This window comes from Aulonocara stuartgranti (genome assembly GCF_965226115.1).
Source record: "Aulonocara stuartgranti genome assembly, chromosome: 19".
Lineage (NCBI taxonomy): Eukaryota > Metazoa > Chordata > Actinopteri > Cichliformes > Cichlidae > Aulonocara > Aulonocara stuartgranti.
Window position 1 is genome coordinate 20,135,881 of NC_138955.1, and position 22,362 is coordinate 20,158,242.

Below are 22,362 nucleotides of genomic sequence, written 5' to 3' on the forward strand. Positions count from 1 at the left end.
GCTTTTATAAGCTAGGCTAGGCTAAAGTTAGCAAGCAGCTCATTTAGACCAAAACAGACCTGAAAAACGCAGCTAAACATTCGTGGTCACTGATTGGTGGCGTGGTGACAGTATCAGATTAGTGCAGCAGTAATGAGTCAGTCCATCCTCCTCCTGATGGCTCCAGCAAGCCAAAATATTTCCTGCCTGATGAAATGTGGCACTGACAGATGGGTATAATGGATAGCGTTAGACAGAGGACGAATGGTGTTATAAAGATCAGTGTTTCACAGGATGTAGTGATTCATAGCATTAGTCTGTGGTCAATGTGGCAAGTGTAAAACGGCCCTCATTAAGGGCCTAGAAAGGGACTCTGAGCAGGAAGCATGTTGGGGAAACAACACTGGCTTTCATGCATGTTGCTGGAAGCTTCTCTGCTCTTTTCACTCAAAGTCTCTCAGGTTTGGACGTAAATGAGGAAAGCGGCTCGTCGCAGGGATCCGTTTTGTTTTTCGGGGGAATTAAGGCTTCACGGTGTGGGAAGTTAGAAAAGAGAGAGGTTTGCGCAGCCGCTTTGATTTTTGTCAACATGCACACTTCTTCATTTCCGTCTTGATGACTTTGCACCTATTGTGCTGCTTTGGACTCAAAGCCCTCGAATTACTCTAATAAGCACTCATCCTGCACTAATCTTTTCAAGTGAAGGGTGTGCGTCGCTCTTGTGCTTCCTTGTGTTGCTGTGTTTGTGCGTGTCGTGTCCTCTCTGTGTGGGTCTTTTCCATCCAGCTTTTTCTGCAGGTCACGTTTAGCTGTTGCCTTCAGTTGGTGAGATAAACATCTGTATGGGCTCGAGCTGCCACTGCTGGAGTTGCCTTGGTATGGTGTGAAGTTAAAACTCACATAGCAGAGCTTGGCTCCTTACATCCTCTGCTTCCAGCAGTGGAAAACGGCACAGGGATGATTTTGTTTTGCTGTGGATTAAGACTCCTCAGCAGAGCGAGCTGATGTGTTTTGACTGCTGGAGGAAAAACTCCTTGCTACTTATTCTTATGTTACTAAAACAGCTTTGCTTTAACTTCATTTATGCATTTTCACACTCCATCCATCCTGACGCTTTATTCGTAAATAAGGTTGGTACCTTCCTCCTGGGGAAACTCCCGAAAGCTGTTTAATCAAACCAAAGCACTTCAGCTGCTGCTTTTTGGAATAAAAAGCTTTCTTGTCCTAGTTTGGGTCACTTCTGTCTGCTAAGTGGTTCTTTATAAAGATTAGGACAGAATCATGAGCCCGCCCACCCCAGCACAGATTATTTATGTTTGCACATAATAAAAGAATTATAATCTGATAAAAACAGAAATTATGATGGTGAATATTATTAGACCTCTGAAAAACTGACCTTTGATTGAGCCACAGCACAAATCATGACTGACCAATGATGTGCTTTCATTTTTTATTACACACAGTGTAAACCTCAGCAAAGATGTGAGCTGACGAAAGGAATTGTTGATGCTGAAAAATCAGGACATAAAAAGTTATCAGTGTGTTTCCAAGTTTAATGTGCAAAGTAAAATAATGTAAATATCTAAAGTAAAACTGGGATGTTTGGAACAGCTGTGTTTAAAACATTGTTGCTCTGTTTTACAGGAAGAACGAAATATAACAAACGTTCATAGCGGGGCTAATATTTCAGTCCTTATTAGCAGAAAGGCTGAAGGTTGGAACAAACATTACCAGGTAAATCAGAAGCGTAAGGTTTGCTTTCCACATCAGCGTCTTCTTCACCTCGCGCTACATTTCTATGTTTCATTTTTCCTGGATGGTGCAGTCCACAAATGAATAGCAAAGAACTGACTTGGAGGCGAATATATCAGGTTGTTCTCACCTGGCTGCAGGCTGCTCCAGTGCATGCTGAAGGTCGCATCATTATCACGCTAACAGAACCACATTATCTTCAAAAAGCACAGGAGTGATTCGTACGAGCCCCTCACACCGACTGTGCCTTAAGGTGCTCGCCTGAAATATCACGAACAGCATCGAGGAAAAGGGGCGACCTCGAAAGAGTTTTGTGCTCCCCTGGTCTCATGCTCTCGCCAAACCAAGAGGGAATGTTGAGTTGTTATGTTTTTGGAATTACAGCACTTATTCTTTTCATTCTCTTTGAAATGAATTTGAAAAAGACGCTTTCACATTATTGCAACTTGACCAGAAGAGCTTAGGGCGAACGATGCAGAGCCGTGAGATGATGAAGACTCAGCTAGTCAGCTGCAGCCATGTTTCGTTTATTAGGGAGACTGAGAGGTCTGCTGGTGAAAGAGAGTAAAATGAAACGAGTCTTTGCCTTCTTCAGTTATAAGATTCGGGTTAAGAAACAGTCAGTAGTGTTATGAGTGTGGAAACTGGTGGCATTGCGCTGTAAAGGAGGGGATTGCTGGGTGGAGCTTTAAGGAAATAAGGAGTAATACGCTTTAAATAGACCTGATTGGCAATTTTCAGTCTTTTCCTATCTGTTTGAGGAACTACTGTAATATTTGTGTTACAATGTTGCTAAGTGGAACAGAGATGGTTATTCTTCTGCAGCAGCGGTCATCACTAAACGTTCGTTACTCCACTCTGTTCCATCTTTAGAAGTTCGGGTGGAGGACCGCTCGCTTCGAAATAATTTCCACACTGGAGGGGAAACGTTGAAGCCCTGGCTCGAATGACCTGGCTGAACGCAAACATAAATAGCACGCGCACACTCGCCACAGAGGGCACTTGTTGAAGTGCAGCGCGTGTCTGGCAGCGGCTCACGGAGCGTTGGCCAGGCAACCGTCGGCCCGTTAGAACGCACTCTGACCATGAATGAGTGTTCAGTGTTAGTCTGTCTCTGATCGGGACGACAGAGTTTTTGGTTTTGCAGTCACACCGGGACACAAACGGGACATTTACGCAACCATGTCGGCCTTTTTTTTTTCCATCCTCAGGTTGTGAGTGTGACCTGACATCTATAAAGCTACAGACAGAAGTGGGCGTTGAAGCAGCACCTTGTGTTCCTTCATGCAGACGGAAACATTTTTAGGAGGAACACAGGTGGCTCTTTTTTTTTTTTTTTTTTGGCTAGTCAAAAGGACATTAAGGTGGAAATGTTTGTGTGTCTGTGTGTGTGTGTGTGGAGCAAACTGATGCTCTGAATCAGAGACTGTAGCTCGTCCCTTTAGGCCTTCTGTCTGGCAGGAAAAAAAGGTCTTTTTCCTCTTGAGGTGATTCATCAGGCAGCTCGACTCTGGAACGGACTGAAAAGCTCACACACATGCAGAGCAGACAGAAAGCCTCAGACAGGCACACACCACGCTTTATTTTATCATGCCATAATGCATCTGAAACTGCGCTTTATATCCCAACCTATTCACTAAAGCAATTATCCCTCTTGGTCTCATGTCTGAGTTTAACCAGCACGTTTCATATCGTCTGTGTCAGAAGTGCTGAATCACAGGCTTCTTCCACCCGCGTGTTTCACTACATTTGCTGCGACTGAGCCGTCGCTCGTGATCCAGAGCTCTGATAATTGTGGTCTCGGGCTGCACCGTGGCGTCTCCCACAGCCCCGCAGCTCCACATCGCAGCTGTGGCGTTTTTCCTCCAGAGACACCGAGTCGCGACCAAAACCCCTAAATGGCCGCCTGTGAGGCCAACCCGCCCCCGCCTTAATACCCCACTCACTCTTAATCCCGCAAATAATGCAGCACATAATTACCTCCTGAAAGTTTGAGTGATTCCGATATAAATTGTCCCCCCCGCACTTCACCTCAGTCCAAATGACTCCTGTGGTTGTTTTAGAAGAAAAAGTCCGGGAGAACTGCGGCGATATCATCGGGACGTCTAGACCCAGCACTCGACGCTTGCCAATCCTGTACACGGTCATTATGATGACTATTATATGGAGCAACTGCCGTCTGTGATGTCAGATGAATTTCTGAAAGGCTAATTGTATGACATCTTTGCTCTGCCACTTGATCCACAGCCAAGCATTTAGACTAATGGACCTGTATTGATTTGTGTGTTGTTGCTCAAAGTCTCCTCTCTCTCTCCTCTCTTTGTTTACCTCCCTCTCCCCCGTATTCTCTTTCCTCTCTGCTCCATCTAACGGTCCTCACCCACCTCTCACTGCATCCTGCCTTCATGCCCCTCTCTGCACCTACACAGAGGCTGGACATGCTAACGAGTATATACTCCATGTCGCCCCCCGAGGGCGGTCTTTGGGACAGCGTCAGCAGTGCCGCAGATGCGCTGATGTGTGTCTACATGCCAGACGGGCTGACGGTCCAAGTTCCCATCAGAAGAGACCAGGCAGCTGCTGACCTTCTCTGTGCAGCGTGCAAGGTTGAGTTTCAAAGAAATTATGCCATTTGACAAAAATCAGACGATAATATTCCTGTGACTGTTTTAGCAAAAAAACATTTGAATGTTTCATATATGCAAAGCTTCGTAGCTCCATCGAGAACAGCCTCAGTAATGGTCAGATAATCTGGCCTCAAACAGCTGTTGCAGCAGATTTGATTGCATTATGTCCCCGAGGGTTTGAAATGACACCAATTCATTACACACTTCACACAGCCCCCCCTGAATGGCTGCAGATGCATGGGCTCACACATGCAAAAACAACATGCATGCAATTTCTTAGGCGAAACATTTTTTTTGTTTACTGCAAATTTCCCATCACTACATGGAAAGTCTGAGTAATTCCCACCTCGGGCCACACAGCAGCTGTGTGGCGAAGTACTGGTGCGGAAATATGTGGGATGATTTTTGTGCGTGCCGTCTGCTAAGCATTTATAGGCTCCTGTGTAAACAGGTGAAACAGCTGGACCCGGGCGCGCACTGCCTCCGACTGCACAGGCGAGCGGGGCAGCACGTGGAGGTTCGATACGTGGCTCCCGGAGAGCTCCTCCGTGATGTGGTGAGAAGGGGAAACACGCATGATCCCACACGAACACTTCATTTATCCGCTCTTTCTATAATGTGTATCGATTTGTTTAATATTGCCCCGCAGGTCAATGATCAGTTGGAGGTGGTCCCGGCTAATGTGTTTACGCTGCACATGAGCAGGCAGAGCGGCAGCGGCGACTTCGGTGAGTCGGGCACGTTTGGGCGAATCGTGTTTGTAGTTTATGTCGTGATCCTTTATGTAATCCTCCGGTTGAATCCTCCTGGCAGGTTTTGCAGTAACAGGATACGCAGACAGCCAGAAGAACAGCAGGGTTTTTGTCAGCGAAGTGCTCCCTGATGGCCTGGCCTTCAATGAAGGTGCCGATCTAGAAATGACCAATAAGAGCGTCACGTTTGAGATCGGCGTGGCTTTTCTGAAACGAGTTTGCCCGTGTGAGCAGGTCTGCGTCCTGGCGATGAGATCCTGGTCCTGAATGGTCGGTGCGTCCCCGGTCTGGACCTGGCATTGATCCAAATGCTGTTTGCTGAACAAACTGTGCACCTGAGCCTGAGGCGGGAGGGCCCCGTGCTGCCACCTGTGACCTCTGACCATCTGGCTCCTCCCACTAAACACAGCCAGGAAGTTCGAAGTAAACACCACCGAGCCAAGTCGTCCTCAGGTGCTTTAATCAGACGCAAACGTACAGTTGAACACACACACGTTCATGTAGATGGAGTCATTATCGGACATTAGCTTTACTCACTGCAAACAGCTAACAGTAGAATAGAAAGAGACGCTGGTATTGAAACCTTATGTGACACAAATGGTGGCACAAGTTGAAGGGTGACACGTACAGTTTCACTTTCACAGTTCTGAGTATGAATGTGCAAATGTTACTTCTGCTAAAAACATTCGGTGTCATTGTGCAGAACTCAGAAACCGCAAAGTTCCAGTTTTTCTTTCCTCTTTTTCTACAGTCGCTTCTTATCTTTGTAATCCATCATCTAGGCAGCATTATTGTTGTGACATCCGAGAATCCATGCTTCTTTAGAATTTACTGTTTATTTGAACCTCAGAGTTATTAGTGGTGAGCTGTTGCTTGTTGTTACCAGTAAGCGGTGGGAGTGCTGTCACTACGTTTCCGTTTCAGTTAATAGCTCCACTTCCCCGAATTAAACGAGTAGAAAGGGGGGGGCTCTAGATGATGTTTCACAGCTCTGTGTGTTCTGGAGGAGAGGAAGGGCCGGGAGGGGCTTTTGACCGCAGAGGGCTCATTACTGCTGTGGATGTATAGAGTGCTGTCAGCCTGGTTTAGTCTCACGGTGCAGACGAGGTGTCAGAGCAGAGCAGGGCGTCCGTGTCAGCACAGCTGATCCCCAGCTGGAAGAGAAAAATATCCGATTGTTGTTCAGCTCTTGATTTCAAGGTAAGGAACATAATAAAGAAATAGTATGGCTGATGTTATTTTGAGTCATATGTAATAAAACTGCAGTCATTGCAAGACAAAAGAAGAAGTTGTGTAGCAAAACCTCCTTTAAGATGTGCATATCATTTTGTGTCGCTTTTATTGCATTTCATTGCACAAAAACAGTCTTGAGTGTCATCTTAATGATAATAATTCATTAGCGTTTCCTCTACTGTGGCCGTAATTGAACACAAAGGGATTAATGACTTGAAGACCTCATTACTGCAAATGGTGCCATCAAAGCGCCTGCAGTTTTCCCGCTCCGTCTCTAGAGGGCACATGATCCCAGGCAGGCTGATAAGGAGGCAGGGAGGTATGTGCCCTCAGTGGGGGGAATTAACACTTGTCTGACATGAATTACAAAAGGATTTCACCATGGCGTTCCTAGAAGGAAGACGTCTGTCATCTGGCGTTCATTTAGCCTGATGCAAATGTACGAGACGAGAGAAGCGACAGCAGATGATTAGATATATTTAGAAATTGCGGCCTAGCTATCAGACATTGGCTGATGATGATTGCCGTCTTAAAAAATGCCAAGTTCGGCTCAATGGGAGGCCCAGAAGTTTTCTTTTGTTTCCCGCCGACACTTTGGCCTGCCTCCCGGTCGACAATCAGAAATCTTGCATGTGCCAGCTGCTAGAGAGCATGTCCTCCAGGCCTTGAATTTTAACCAGAAGGAGGCTGAAAAATTATTTTCAAAACACTGTTTATCTGTTTGTCATGCTGTAATGATGCAAATATTATTTGCAGACATTTTTCAGGCTGGACTAGCAGCAAACTTTATCTCCAGAGTTGTTGTGTTTTTTTCCCAGTCGAGCAAGGAAAGAGATAACTGAGTCTTTAATTAGGATTTCCAGGCGTGTGCTTTTTTGCTTTTCTGGGTAACTGAATGCCCTTGGTGTTTTTAGTTTGGAGACATATTTAAGTTGTGTACACGACAAAGTCGCCCACAGTGGTTTCAGACCGACTCTCGTCTGCATTGTTTGTGCTTTGTGGGTTAGAAGAAGGATGCGCTTCAAGGGGCGGTATGAGCTTAAAACACCATCAAACACAAATAGACGCATGCTGACTCTCTGTCTCTCCAAAATCTCTCTTTCCAGATGTTTGTACTGCAGCTGGCGGTGGCGAATCTCTGTACGTAGGACTGGAGGATGGTCGCTCCCACTGCGCACACAGGCCTGTTCAGCACAGCAAGGTAGGAGGGGCCCGAGTGCGAAAAAAAGACGTGTAAACATCCACACTCTGTGCCCGTCTTTCCTTCCAGGTCTGTGTGAGTGAAATTGTCTGTGCTGTGTTTGTGCCCACTCTCAGCAGAAGCTGCGGGGCTGTCAGAAACCAGACTGGCACCAATCCTCAGCATTTCCATAATTAGGATACTCAATCGTAGCCACCGGTATAAACACAGCTTATTACTGTCACGCAGACGGCATGCAGACTGAGAGGGGAGGCTGTGTCACACTCCCACTGCCTCCTGCACAAACACACACTCACATGTGTCTACATGCACATGAGGACAAGCACGCCTGGGGGCAAAGCCAAATCCTCTGAAGAGAACGCTTCTCCTGTCATTCACTTAACCGTGCACATGCACCATTTTATTAAGAGCTACCCTGCTTGTTACATGCAGACTTTTCCTTCTCGTCATGCATTCATTAGCCGTAAGAGTCCTGTTTTTGTTCTAAGCACGCTACAGTTAATGCAACACTTCCTTTCAGGCCACTTTAGAGGAATATCTCATATCTGTAAATGTGCCAAACAGTTGTCCCTTCTGAGTTATGGCAGATTGTGCGCCTATTTCTGTCCTATTGGTCGCTCAATATCTACTCAGGTTTTTGATATGCAAACCAACTTTATTGAAGTCATTAAACCGCGAGCCTGTTCCGCTGGGAATTACACTTCAGTGATGTGATAATGTAATACGGGAAGATTTGTGTGCCGGTGTTTATTGAGGGCAGTAATGAGTGTGTGTGGTCACAGCAAAAAGCCGTGTGTTAATGATGCAGCCATGGCTGGAAGCCTAAACGTATTCGTGCATGTTCACCTCCTCTTGCATCATTCGGCTAATATTTAATGCCCTTCAAAGCTGTGTATAGTCGTCGCTGCTGCGATTGCGAGTGCATGTTTGGCAAGTTGCTCATTATGTAATGCAGACTAAATGAAAAAGGGAGCAGGCATCATTGATGGCGATACAGGCGACATGTTTGTAAAAAAACGTTAATCGTAGCTGCCACGTGTTTGACCCGAGGTCAGCCGGGAGGTGGACTCTTGCTGTCGTTTCCTCTCTGTTCGTCTCTTGTTGTTTGCCCGGCGACGTGAGTCAGTCCTGTTGCTGGGATCTGCACTGCACCACTGCTGCTCAGCTCCCTGCCGTTTCTGTTTTCCCAAGGAACGAATGGAAGATGGGAAGGTGTGCGGCTGTGCGCGAGAGAGGGAGGTTTATGAGTGTGTGCGTGTCCGTGTCACTCGTGCCACTGGATGTGTGCACATTGCCACGAAAAAGGAGAAAAGGGCTCCCCCTCTGCATCGGTGGGAATCAACCACTGTGAAGGAAATTAAAAAGAAATAAAATACAGGGTGAGATATCGGTGCTGGTAAATCAGATTTTTGCTGCTGCGCACAGAAGGATTTAATCAACGCGCAGCCATCAGTTTGTTCTCCAGGGCGTGCAGAAAGAAATCGAGTCACCGGGTAGAAAACCGGCCATGCATCAGCACAGAGCTGCACACGTGCATGCACACGCTGCTCGCACAGTCGATAGAGATTGATGGAAGGGAAGGACCAATTTCAAGCCTCTTGTCACACATGCGATCAGCTGCCTCAACCTGACTGATCGTTTTTGATTAATTAGTCTATTGCAGTCCAATTTGTGCTTATTACGTGTGTGTGTGTGTGTGTGTGTGTGTGTGTGTGTGTGTGTGTGTGTGTGTGTGTGTGTGTGTGTGTGTGTGTGTGTGTGAGCGAGCTGAAACGCTTACCAGGCAAAGTTAACGGCTTTGTTTACCGTTGAGTTAATGATTGTTTCTATTATTTAATGAAACGTTTGGATGGTGAGCGCCTTTGCAATCGGTTTAACAGTGTTGTTGTACCATAATGAGCTGAGCCACTCAGCAGACGAAGTGAACTAAAGTGGTCTGAAAGACGTGAGCGGAGCCTCGATCGGCAGATTCTCGCACATCGTCCGTTCAGTTTCTTCTGCTTGCAGACGATTGCAGGGGGGAGGCGGAGCCTATCCCAGCTCTCGCAGGACAGGTAGTCAATCTGCCGCAGAAAACCATTGACACCTACAGTCAATAGAGAATGACCTAACCCCACTGGAGAACATCCAAACTCCACACAGAAAGGCCCCGGACTGCATGTGATGCGTCGGCGCTAACCGCCGCGCTGCTGCGCTAGAACATAAGCATCTATAGGATGCTGTGCAATCCCATTAGACAGATGGAAGGACGTGGGAAGTAATCTGGTTTCACCACATGACACCAGTCCGCATGCAAGTGATTGATTAAAATCATTTAAATTCAAGTTTCCCAAGTTTGTTCTGAGGGTTTAATCGACTTCTTTCACTTATTGGGAAAACTGCGGTTAAAATAATCAATAAGGAAACGGACCAGTCAGTGCAGCTTTGAGCTCAGGTGTATTGTATATGTGTCCTTGTATATGAACGATGACATAATAAATTCTGCGGTTTGTGTTTGATGCAATGCAAAGCAAAGCAGACAGTCATCTTTTGCATTAAACCAAAGGTTAAACAGCGGACAGACATATTAAGCTTCTTTGCATTTGTCCAGACGAGACATTTCACTAAGAGCATTTGAATGGACTTATGAAGAGCGCTATGACTGGAGCCATGCTCTGTCTGGATGTCAGTGCAGCGAGATTTGGCTTGATTCAGGCAGTGATGTTATTAAGTTGAGTAATAAGCAGGCTCGCACCGTTTGTTCACATCTTTACTCTTCAGCTCTCTGGACTCTGGCACCTGTCTGCGGGCTGGACGAGTCTGAGGTGTTTTAATATGTTTTAAAAGCTTGTGAGGAGGATGTTTCAGTTCTCCCCTCTTATCATGGATCCCAAACTTCAAAACGTTGGCACATGCCTGCAGATGTGAGGTTGTATCTTCTTCTTCACAGATGATTTTGTTTTCCTTGAAGCTACCGTCACCCCCCTCTAAACTTGAGCAGACGTGTGTGTGAGGGGTGGGTAGGTGTGGGTAATTTGTGGAAGTGCTTGTGTGTTATGACTAAGCCGCCATCTGGCCACGAGCATACTAATAATCTAGGCTTACTGCTGTCAGCACAGTTAATGCTAGCCTTCCCCTGCTCAGTCCACTCCACAGTAAGAACTTCCAGACGTGGAGATAAAAACTGAGTGACGGAGGAAGCAACGGGGATCCCGATGCACAATGACCCAGCATGGCCATGGCATTAGCAGAAAAGGATGAGGATCCCCGGCCATGCCTTTGCCTCACCATCTTATTTGAGCTGCTTCAGAGGGGTCGGTCGCTGGTTCAGGCCTTGGGCGCAGTCGCAGCCATGTGCTGCTGCTGGTTCTGGCCGTTTGGCTGCAAAGCTGAGGAAAAATCCCCGTTCTTAGGATCTGCGCTTCTCAGGCTGGGACGGCTCCTGAAAGACAAGCTGTCCTGCGTGGTCCAGGACCTGACCGCCTGCTTGTCCTGCCAGAGAGACTCCAAGGAAGGCAAACAGCCGGTAACTGTGGGCGGATGGGCTCGTGGTTTTCTGTGTGGGGCTGGGATGGCTGATAGTACAGACTCTTCACACTTTAAGCTGCAAAGTTTCACACAACCAGCCCACATCCCTCTGTGTGCAGTAAAAATAATCTAACAAATGCAAGCATGGAGTAGTTTTACTGTCAGAGGCTCTTAGCAGTAATGAAACAACGTGTGCTTGCAGCTCTGTTTTAGGCTCGTGGTGACGGCAGGTGGAAGAAGGTAAAGAGTCATAGTGTTGGGATACACTGGGATAGTGTCTTCCCAGCGTTAATGCTATGTTGGGAGTGTACTTGCAGTGTTACTTGTTGATAAGTAGTTGCTGTCTTTGTTGCTGTATCGTGGATCCTTTGCTTCTGATTCACACAGAGTCTTTTCTGGGTCGGATGCGGTCTAGAGAACGACGTTTGCCATTACTGTGAATTATTTGTCATCGAGAGGTGTTTAACATCAGCAACAAGCATCGCCACTTAACCTTTTATTCAGTTGTGGGCATCCCTTTGAGAGGGAACAGCATAGAGTCGTGGCATTACTTTGTCTTCTGGCTTTAATGCAGTGGAGTGCATGTGAATAGCCTCGGGGGCTGAGCAGAACGGGTGTTTTAATGTGAAGCTGGCTTCATTATTAAAACACACTCCTCTCTCAAAGTCCTCGGAGACTTGGCGGAATAATATTTGTTTAGGATGAATAATAAAAGGCGTAAATGGGCTCGAGCGGAGCGCGACGGGGCCGGCCCTCCCCGCTCGTATTTCTCTCTCCTCCCCTCTGCTCTGTTTGATTTATGAGTGCGCGTCTTCTTTTATTGAGCTTTGAAAAGAAGATGGCATGGTGGCACTATAGCCCACTAACACGGCAAATGAATCACCGGCCTGCCCACCGGCCACAGGCCTACGCTCTTTCTCGCGCGCTCTCTTTCTCGGCCTCACGGTGTCATGACAAGGCTGTTTCTTTTGAAGGATGCTTGACGCCAGCCCCGGGGACACGCCTGTTTTTCATGCCCTCCTCCTTATCTCCTCTCTCCCCGCATTTGTTTGTTTATTCCTGCAAAGATGGGGCTCCTCCGCCGGTAAAGCGCAAGGCTTCTCCTTTGATTTGAGCAACGTTTCATCTGCAAGGCAGACTGAGCTCTGTACATAATGACTCCATCGGAGCATTAAAAGGGAGATAGAGATGCTGTTTAGTGTTTATCTTGCATCCTCCCACTCTGACAGAGCTCAGCTGTGTTTTCTTTTTATTTTGTTTTCTCCAAGTGTTTTTGCCCAGACTTGGAGAAAATAAGTGAGACTTAATTATGCAGCGGCATGCTTTACTAGCTTACTCAATATAAAAAATATTGTACGTGCATGTGGATGTGCACACGAACTGAAAACACTGTCTCTTTAAGGAGACTGAGGACGTAGACGGATGACCGCGGGGTGAGAGGAGTCCAAATTTAAACAGAACTTAATCTCGTTTGGTGCAGTTTGTAAAGTTTAGTCCCGATATGCCAAAGCCGAGGATGCTCCTGCTCAAATCTGGGCTTGGCAGGAAGACGTCTGTTATTATGCATTCACTGAGTCTGGTGCAAATATATAAGACGAGGACTGAAAGCAGGTGATTAGCTGTATCTAGAAGCTCTGCTCTAGCTGATGATGATTGCCTGCTTAAAAAAACTGGGAAGTTTGGTGTGAAGGCTTTGCAGACAAACTTGCCCAACGAGCAACAGCTGGGGGTTAAGTTGCGAAAGAGGAAGCGCCACAGCCTTGGTTTGCATCAGGCTGCGAACTGTTGTCAGATGCCGTTCCCTTTCTCCTCCACCGCTCCCCTCCCGCTGTGCGCCGCCACCATGAGTCAAAATGAGATGTTCATGTCACGTTTACTTGAAACGCAGGTCTGCAGTGTTAGATGCAGTTTGGTGTCTTACACGTCTATACTGCATTTACACAGCATTTTACAACCAGGCAGGAAGCTGCAGTGCAAGTAGAAGTAAAAGAACAGTAGCAGGAAGCTATAGGACAATAACTAACCTTCCTAATTGTAATCCCTTACATTTATTTACCCGAGTGAGGTGAGAAAAATGGTTCCATTATAGTTTGTTGTTAAAACCATCCAGCATCTGTTTATTTCTGTCCACATGTAGTAGCCCGCGAGCGAGCGATGCATGTCATGTTTTATTCTTGTACGAGGCCATAGTTAACATTCCTGCACTGTTACCCCCACCCGCTCAGAGCCTCCCAGTTTTGAGTCAGCCATTCCTGTGTGTGTAGAGGTAACAAGCCAGAACAGTCTGCATTGTACTGTCGCTATTGAGAGACTGGACCCAGATACAGCCCCCAGCCTCTCAATTCAGCTCTCTGGAAATCACACCAGCGAGGTCACCTGGAGCCGAACAGGAGAGGAAGAAGCGGAGGAAGAAGAAGGAGGCATATCTGGAGGCAAACGGACAAAAGGAAGTAGGATGGATGGCAGTCTGTGGCGGTAGAGACATCGGAAGAGCAACGCTGATACGCAGCGACAGAGAGTAATAGCTCCTGGAGGAGAAATTCCCCCACAGGCCAAGTGGCCAGACCGTCTGCTACGGACTGATATGCAAAACAAGCAGGCAGCAAGCACTTTTTCTCTGCCTACGCTCACAGACCAGTGGCCACTCCGCCCCAGAGGCTGAGGTGCACTGAAGTCTGAGGGTTCTGACTTGGGCCTGATGGAGAGACGGGCAACGGCGAGCTAAAGAGAAACCGCAGAAGAAGAAGGAGGAGGAAAGTTGATGAGGGTATTTGACTGATCATCAGAGGGAATTAAAAAAAGAATCGAGGCAGGTCAAGTAAACTTCAGAGCTCACTCTCTCCGAGCTGTTATGCCAATGTCCAGAGGAGGCCGGCTACGCAGGAAGAGCTGCTCGCTCGCCCGCAGGACCCAACAGCAGGCCACGGCAGCATGGAGGCTGCTCTACAGACTGCTCGTCATGGTGACTCGCAGACTGGGAGAGGTAGTGGATGTTTAAACCTTAAAATATGAGCTTCAGTAGGAGATTTTAGAGCCATCAGGATTAAACATTTAAACAGATGTAGTCTGGCTTCGCTGGAGAAGGAAACTAGGTGTAGGTTGTGCTTGATTGTTGTGTTTGGGATGTTTGGATTGACAGTAAAGTGTTTTTATTTGACTTGACGTTGGAATTAAAATCTCTGGCTTTGATTTCGGGGATCTAGGAAACGGACAGCTGGCAGACGAGCGGAAATAAAAAGAAATGCAGCTGGAAATGCATCACAGACAAAATAAGAAGAATTCTTCTCCAAATTGGTTTGAGCAGAAGTCGAAACACTATCCCCGGCTGACACCTGTCAGCAAGAAAACCTGATCAGGAATTCACAGCAGCGCTGTCAGATCCGCTTGTTTTCCGTGGCGCTCCCTGGCTTTTCTCCCGCCTCTGCTGGTTCACGTCCTCAGCTCTTAATTGGTTATTTGGGCTAGCTGTCAGGCTGTGTCGGTGGGATTGTTGTGAGGCGAATGCATTTCCCGAGTCATGACTGCGTGGCGTCCACCCACCAGCTTTCCTTCTCTCATCACGCTCCGTCCGTCATTAGCGTTGATGAAAATCTTACTAAGCGACCTGTGTGAGAGCTGAAAGTGTTTTCCCCTCCTCCCCCCACCTCACCCGGCTCCTCCATCATCTCGTTTGTGTGTGTGGGTGTGTAACAAGAATCAAGTCGGCACTTGAATGGAGGTCTCTAAAGACCTGGGCAAACCTCACCTTCGGGTGCCAGAGCTGAAATAAAACACAGTTATCTGTCTGCACAAGGATGCTCTCTCCTGTCTGGAGATACTAGCGGGCTGTTTGATGAATATGTCCTGCTGATATCCTTCAACCTTTGTGTTTCCTTCAGGCAGCCCCCCCACCGTCTGCCTCCATGGTGCATTATGGAGTTCTCCCAAAGCGTGTATCAGTGAATGAAGGCTGACTGGTGCTGTGTGTGTGTGTGTGTGGCAGCAGCATCAGTGCTGGAGGTGGATTTTATGATCTTTAAAGGGATAGCCTGTGTCAACAGCTCTACTTATGTTCCAATATCCTCGTGTTTCTTTGAATCGCTTCAGATTTGAAAGCGTTTAAATGCTAAATGACACGCGCACAGTCGCATTAAATGTTTCCTGTCACCTCAAACATGCTCAATATGACATGATGCTAGCTTTAGCTAAAGAAAAATGCTATTTGTGAGCAGCATTACTGCTGCGTTGCTGTGGTTCTCACTGCAAACATTTATACAGGTATGTCTGCAGCATGAGTGCATCTTGTGTTGTGCTCTCCACTAGGAACATTAGTCCCTACATCAGAGCACAGGGAGACTTCAAGTCCCCTCATAATTATCAGCCCGCATTCAAAGACCTCCAGAGTGGAGCAACAGTGGGAGGTGGATCACTTGAAAGAGGCTTAGCCCAGACATACATAAAGGGCATGGAGAGGAATTTTTCCCCCTTCCCTTTTTCTTCTCTCTTTTTCAGTCTTTGCACACGCGCACACACAGACGCGCGCGCACACACACACACACACACACACACACACACACACACACACAGTCTTTGCTGGAGTATTGGAGGGCCGTCTCTGGAGTGACCATGTTATAATGAGCTAGCTGATGAGTCGCAAGCTTATTAATGGCAGACTTTATTATCTGCGGTCTCCCTGGGAATGGGCGGAGGTGGTGCTGGGGGGTTACGGGTCGTACCTCACACACACTGTGAGAAGATGCGTGACTCAGGTGAGCTCTCACACACTTCCTGGCAGCGTATCGGTTCTGTAGTGACAAAATGAAGGTTTTATCGATCCACGTCTGTTACTGCACAGTTTTGAGAGGGAGCTGCGACTGACTGCTTGCTTATGCAATATTTTAAATAGCAGCACATGCACGAGGAGGCAGAGAGTGCTGAGCAGCTGTTTTGTTTGGCGTCTTGGCTGTCCCGCCGTGCTGTGTTGCTGTGCAGCGGACTGGAACCTGCTATTACTGGCATTTATCAGCTCCTGCTGATTTTTTTGTGACTGGCCACAGATTACAATGCTACATCATGCCATTCACTTGGAATAAGGGGGTCTGGGCATCATGAGGCCATTTTTATCACAAGCATCAAAGGTAATTGATAGCAGCAAAGCTTGCTGCAGTTGAAGTGTTTTGCTTGACACGCCTGTCAGGTAAGAAATTAGTAGGTAGGATTTTGATTACTTGAGCATAGTTTGCATGTATTGCAGTGCTTGCTAACTGCAACCCAAACATTGCAACAATGGTGTAAGTTGGAAACAACAGAGAGGGTTTTTTCCCCCTTTTGCTTCTTGTTTCCGTAGAACAGAGCAGCTCCTAATAGTTCACTTTCTGACACGATTGCTCTGAAAGTCTTACCTGCCACAGGCAAAACTTCACAGCGCGCTGCCGACGGCTGATGTTAAGTTCCCCACCCCGGGCGGTACAGTCCACTAAAATGGGATGCGAGCGATCTGCTTCTGTAGAATATTTTTGTAAATGCTGTGACGCTAAGTTCTTCATGGGGTTCCACCCATCAAAGGTGTAAGCTGGAAGAAATGACTCATTTATGTGTGGAAGGTTGAGACGTCCTCTTCATCAAACACCAAATATTTCACACTAATATACGACCACTTGGGATTTCTTGCCATGTCAGACTGTCTGTAATCGACGTGACACAAAGCTGCATAACTGTCTATTATGGATTATGGAGAATAATGAAATGTGCTGTAATGCTATCTGCTGGGATATCCAGTTGCTAATTCTGTAAAGTCTTTGATGCAAAGCCAATTAGCACAGAGTACATAACTAAATCTCAGTAACACTCTTACTGTACCCAGGGGGATCGTTGACCAAGCGCAGGGTGGAGTGATCCACGTGGTTATTTTACACAGCTTTGGGGCTGCAGTCATTAGCTGTGGATGGTTAAATGAGGGATCTTTAAATGGATCCGTGAGAGTTTGTGTTCAGGCCGTGCGTGTCATCATACAGTGCAATATCTTCTTATTTTATGCAGCTGACTATAATAATCCTGCCTAACCTACATACACCACCTTCTCTCTCTGTCGCCCCCTACAGAGCGTGGACACAGTGTGCACTCTCTACCACTCCTTCCAGGAAGGATCAGGCTCGGGCAGCGGGGTTCTGATGGATCACGGCGGGGAACCCTCGGTGAGGCAGGGAGGGGATTTGGGCTCGAGCCCTACGGGAGACGCTGCCCTGCTCAGACCTTGCCCCAAGCATATGACGGCCACAGAGAGGTTACGCAAGGTCATCCAGGAGCTGGTGGACACGGAGAAGTCCTACGTGAAGGTGAGACCAGCAAAGAATTTCTAATATTAAACTTCACATCATGATTTAGAAAGCTGTGCCCTTATTGTAAATTGGGGGTTTTTTTTATGTAAGGTTACTTTAATAGATGATGAACAAGAGATCAGGAGCATAAAACAAGCATTCAGAAGAATTTGTTAGCTGTGAGTAGTCGCTCAGCCTGTCTGGCCAGTCATTTTATAACCTTTTTTCCCCCACCTACCATTTTTCATTTAGTCTCCTCCCCCCACACGCCTCCTCTTCAGCCTGCAATTGAGGGAGAGGATTGTCTTCAAAGTGTGGCCTGATTTTAGGCATCTTCACCATGCAACTAGGGGAGGGGAAAGCCCATATATCAACTTAATGAGTACAACAGTCCCCGCAAGGAGTGGGGGAATTAGGGGCTGTGGTGGTGATCTGATAAGAGGTTCAAAGGTTAAGTGCTGACCACTTCTGTTTCAGGACCTGACCTGTTTGTTTGAGATCTACTTGAAACCTCTACAGAACGAAACCTTCCTCACACTGGATGAGGTAGGTGGAGAATTATTTATCCTCCTATCGCACTCAACTATCCTTCTCCTATCACCCCACCCCGATCAGGTGGGGGTGATCTCTCCCCTGACCTGGCGTCCTGGCTCCCCCTTGCCGTGGCATTTATATCATACCTACTTCCTCACTCAGCCTAATCTGCTGTAGGCTTGGTTAGCATGGGGGGGGGTCTAGCCTTTGGACCCTTACTGGATACAGACACCCCAGGTGGGAATCGAACTTGTGATCCTCCGCTCCAAAGGTGTGTAGTCAAACCACTACGCTATCAAAAATGTCCGGTTATATTTTGGACCTCAGAGGGTTAATCCAACAACGACCAGGACAGAGAGCCCAGGGATTGAACCGGCGACCTTCCGGTTACAGGTGCGATTCCCCAACCCCTGAGCCACGGTCAAAACAGTGAAACTTAAATTAGACGTGTGTTTGTAGATGAACCGCCCCATGTTGTGTAGCTTTCTGGATTTTAGACTTATTTATTATACAGACTATATAGTACATAAAATCAAAACTCACGTTTTTTATGTAACTAAAGTGTTTAATTATGTGGGCTACAGAAAGTAATTAAGTTATAGACTATATGAAAAACATGTATACTTACTGCATTTGAATCATTGTAACCATCTGTAACCACCTGCATGTGGTTTGATTTTGCCACCCTAAGAAAACTTACGTATGCTAACTCTGTTGGACACCTAATATGTGGAGCTTTTATTATCCATCGATGAACTCTGCCGGGCCAAATCTCCCTCATTACTGCTCCAACTGCCTGGAGGACAAATTAACATTCTCATCCGCCGACCTTCCGGCGTCTCAGAGGGCCACACCAATAAAGGGCTGCTTAAGAGCCAACCCACCTCAGCTTAATATGCCACGGCACGGCTGTCCACTGCACGTACTCTTCATTAAAGAAGGACTGTTTTTCTCCGTTTAACAACTCAACAGCATATATCGTTGCTGTAGCACGCAACTTTCCAGCTCTGTGACCTCAAACGTAGCACATCTCTCCCAAGTATTACCAAGACACACCAGCTGATGGGCCTCTAAGCATCGGGGCAAATTAAGAGGCCATTATTGGACACCGGAATGTGACCGGACACAGGACAGACAAGGGCACGCGAGCTTTTAATGAAAGGAAGTGGCGACCCTGGCTGGATGTGTCAGATAGCGCTTGTTACACAGCTGAAGTTTACTGTGTCCATTTATATGTGCTTTATTTGTGCGCGGCTGTAGCTTGTCCCTAAGTGCCTCTGTCAGAGATGGAGCCATCACAGTGGAGCTGTTATAACACTCTGGGGTGCCGTCTGCTATGAATTACAAGCTATCCTGTCTGTTTTTCCTCGTTGCCACACACTCTCTCACCCTCTGATGTTCTTTCATACGTCCTCACCTGTCACCTGTGTCGCTTCCTTCTCCTCCTCTTTCTAACTATTGTTCTACTTCCCTTTTGCCTCCTCAAAGATGGAGAGTCTGTTTGGCAGCCTGCCTGAGATGCTGGACTTCCAGAGGGTCTTCCTGCAGACCTTGGAGGAGAGAATTGCCTCGTCACCTGACTTTAGCACCCTGGAGACCCCCTCGCAGTTCAAGGTAAGCAGTGTTGGGAGGGTTACTTTTAAAATGTATTCCACTACAGATTACAAAATGTATTTGTAACGTAGTCTGAATACTTTCCATTACTTAATTTCCCGTCATTATGTGGGGTGTAGTAGAGGTGACATGGGCTGCGAGATTGAGACACAGACATTAGAGCCTCTTAATGCGCGTTTTGTTTGGGTTTCCACCAAATACCAAAAATAGGGAGGACATAGCCTAACATGAAACAGGAAACGACCACACTGTAATCCATTTATTTCAACAAAGTAACTGTATTCTGAACCTTTTTAAACGGTAACTGTAACAGAATACTCATATTTTGTATTTTAAATGCATAACGCTGGTACGTGTATTCCGTTACTCCGTTAGGTAGAGAAACGTCACGCTGTTTGTTAAATATCTAAAGATTCAGTCCCGAATCCACACAGGCTACAGAGAAAAGAGAGATCTTTCAGGTGTTGGGTTTTAAATAATTGAGGTGGTGCAACAGAAGCGTCATCGGCTGATTTATGGCCTCAGTGTGAGGAGGTGTGAGGTCTATCGATCGCGGCGGCGGTTCACTGGTCGGATTGTGAGCTGCTGAAAGCCAGTGTACTGAAGAGGCTGGGTGAGAGGAAGAGGACAGAGGGGGCATTTTGAAGGGAGGGCACGGTGATTCAGTCGTGACTTCACATGTTCACACCCTCCAATCCTCTCTCGTGCTTTGTGTTCACACTGGTGTTTTTCCCCCCCCATCTCTTCACAGAAGCTGCTGTTTTCCCTCGGGGGTTCATTCCTCTACTACGCCGATCACTTCAAGCTCTACAGCGGCTTCTGTGCCAACCACATCAAGGTCCAAAAGGTCCTAGAGAGAGGTACAACACACATCTTAATATTCTGCATAGTAACGAGAAACAGCATGCAAAAACAAACTAATCCACCTCCGCTAAATTTAGCTTCCGTGCTCCTGTGTTGCGTCAGAGGAAGCTCGGCCGCTCACGGCTGAAGGTTCGGTCTTCTCTTTTGGGAAGCAAATCAATTATGTATGAAAGTAAATGTCCCAGAGTGAGACGGTGGGTGAAAGCGAGGTGAGCGATGCCTCTCCAGTTTAGCACCAGTCCCGCTCCAACTCCAGCACCACGCACGAAGGAGCACACGGCTCTCCACCTTTCAGTTTGTGATCGACACTTTCAAAGCATTATCGCCCTTTTCTCCTCAAACAGATGATGTTTAAACAAATACATGCACATATAAATATTCTGGCTTTGGATAACCTTGTCCTCTAACAGCAGATGTGTGACCGTGACAATAACTCTCGCTTCTCCCACAGCATGTGACGCTGGAGAAATTTTAAAGTTGATTTATGCCTCCTCAGATGTTGGCCTTTCTGCCACTATTTGGGATGAATGCCCAGTAGAGAGAGAGGAGTGTAAGTAGATTGGCTTCTTAGCTGACGGGGCTGTGTGGGAGGCTGTGTGGGATATTCCTCGAAGGAAGCAGCAGGGCTGATCTTTAATAGGATTAGATGGGACAAAATCACTAAAGTACCTTGAGGATGGTTAACCAGCAACACTTGAAAGCGTTTTAGGAACAGTCAAAATGATTTGATCTTGTAAATTATGTTAATGATATGCTTAAAAGCAGGCTATAAAAAGATGTTTTGCTGCAGAGGTAAAGCCTCCTGTTATTTTTTGAAGATGCAGATTATTTTTTTAACCAATTGTTCAGATATGTAGATGAATTAGGTAAAATTTTCCCCCCATAAGCATCTGTGATTTTGGCATAGTAATTATTCCTGAGTGCTTCAGCATGCGGGCGGTGCTAGCTTGGCACAAAATGGTTCCAAGTGTTTGAGTAAGGGAAATAGATGCCAGATATTCACCGGGTTTGTGCACCCGCTCTTTTAGCCAAAGCTTTAAATGACGGGTTGTGCTGCTCACAATTGACGACTGCAAACTGATATTTGAGCAGGAAGCATAATATTTGCTTAGTACGGATAAAACAGCCGAGTAGTACATAAGTGACGGCGTGCGAGTTTCTAGTTGGCTCAGCAAAACCGAGAACACCCAGCGCACCTCTGGTCACGAGCAGCTGATCCACAACACATCACAGAAATCTGCGGCTGTTGTGAGTCCTTTAAGTAATTATATACTCATCTCTGTCATCTTCATCCCCCCTCCTCTTCTGCCACGCCATGGGGCCCGGGTTGCCTTAGTTTCTGTTTATTTGTCGACTCGTTAATTGCCTGCCAATTACTCTGCGAGGCGTCGACGTGGCTGCACGTCTGTGGCTGGCAGTGCTATAATTAATACTTTAATGGCCCCCCTCGGTAACGCTGTGGAAGCATAGCGCTCGGGGAAAATGTCAGCACCTTTACCGAAGGCCTGCTCTGTCTTATACCTGCTGTTTCACGTTAACCATGCGGCCCCAACTTGGTGTTTTACCAGATTTAATGTTACAGCATCAAAGATTTACACTTTGATACCACAGTGGTCGTAGCAGGTGGAGAAGCTCACACTCCCCCCTGCTGGAGACGCATTATTGCACCGCGATTCTGCACTGACCCACATTTGCTTTAGTAGGTTAGAGCTTAATAACGTAGCCACGGTCCGAAACATAGACCAGAAGCAAAGAGAACAGACGGCTTAAAAAGATCCAGATTAAGTCTGAGTGTTTCTTTCCTTTAGCCAAGACGGATCAGACCTTCAAAGAATTCCTCGAAGCCAGGAACCCCACCAAGCAGCACTCTTCCACCCTGGAGTCCTACCTGATTAAACCAGTGCAGAGGGTGCTCAAGTACCCCTTGCTGCTGAGGGAGCTGGTCTCCCTTACCGACGGCGACAGCGAGGAACACTACCACCTCACCGGTAGGAAGGCTGCGT

At 47.0% G+C, this 22,362-nt stretch overlaps 1 protein-coding gene across 5 annotated transcripts in view; it reads left to right on the plus strand.

Annotated features, from left to right (window-relative positions):
* tiam2a (TIAM Rac1 associated GEF 2a) overlaps positions 1-22,362 on the plus strand; it is a 74,976-nt gene that overhangs the window by 47,964 nt on the left and 4,650 nt on the right. For all 5 annotated transcript variants that reach the window (XM_082515065.1, XM_082515064.1, XM_082515066.1 and 2 more), the window contains 11 exons: positions 4,161-4,337; positions 4,810-4,914; positions 5,008-5,086; positions 5,172-5,261; positions 5,345-5,563; positions 7,450-7,544; positions 17,132-17,365; positions 17,825-17,893; positions 19,370-19,495; positions 20,247-20,355; positions 22,168-22,347. In XM_082515065.1, coding sequence (XP_082371191.1) covers positions 4,161-4,337; positions 4,810-4,914; positions 5,008-5,086; positions 5,172-5,261; positions 5,345-5,563; positions 7,450-7,544; positions 17,132-17,365; positions 17,825-17,893; positions 19,370-19,495; positions 20,247-20,355; positions 22,168-22,347 — 1,483 coding nt within the window. The remainder of the gene's footprint in view (positions 1-4,160; positions 4,338-4,809; positions 4,915-5,007; positions 5,087-5,171; positions 5,262-5,344; positions 5,564-7,449; positions 7,545-17,131; positions 17,366-17,824; positions 17,894-19,369; positions 19,496-20,246; positions 20,356-22,167; positions 22,348-22,362) is intronic.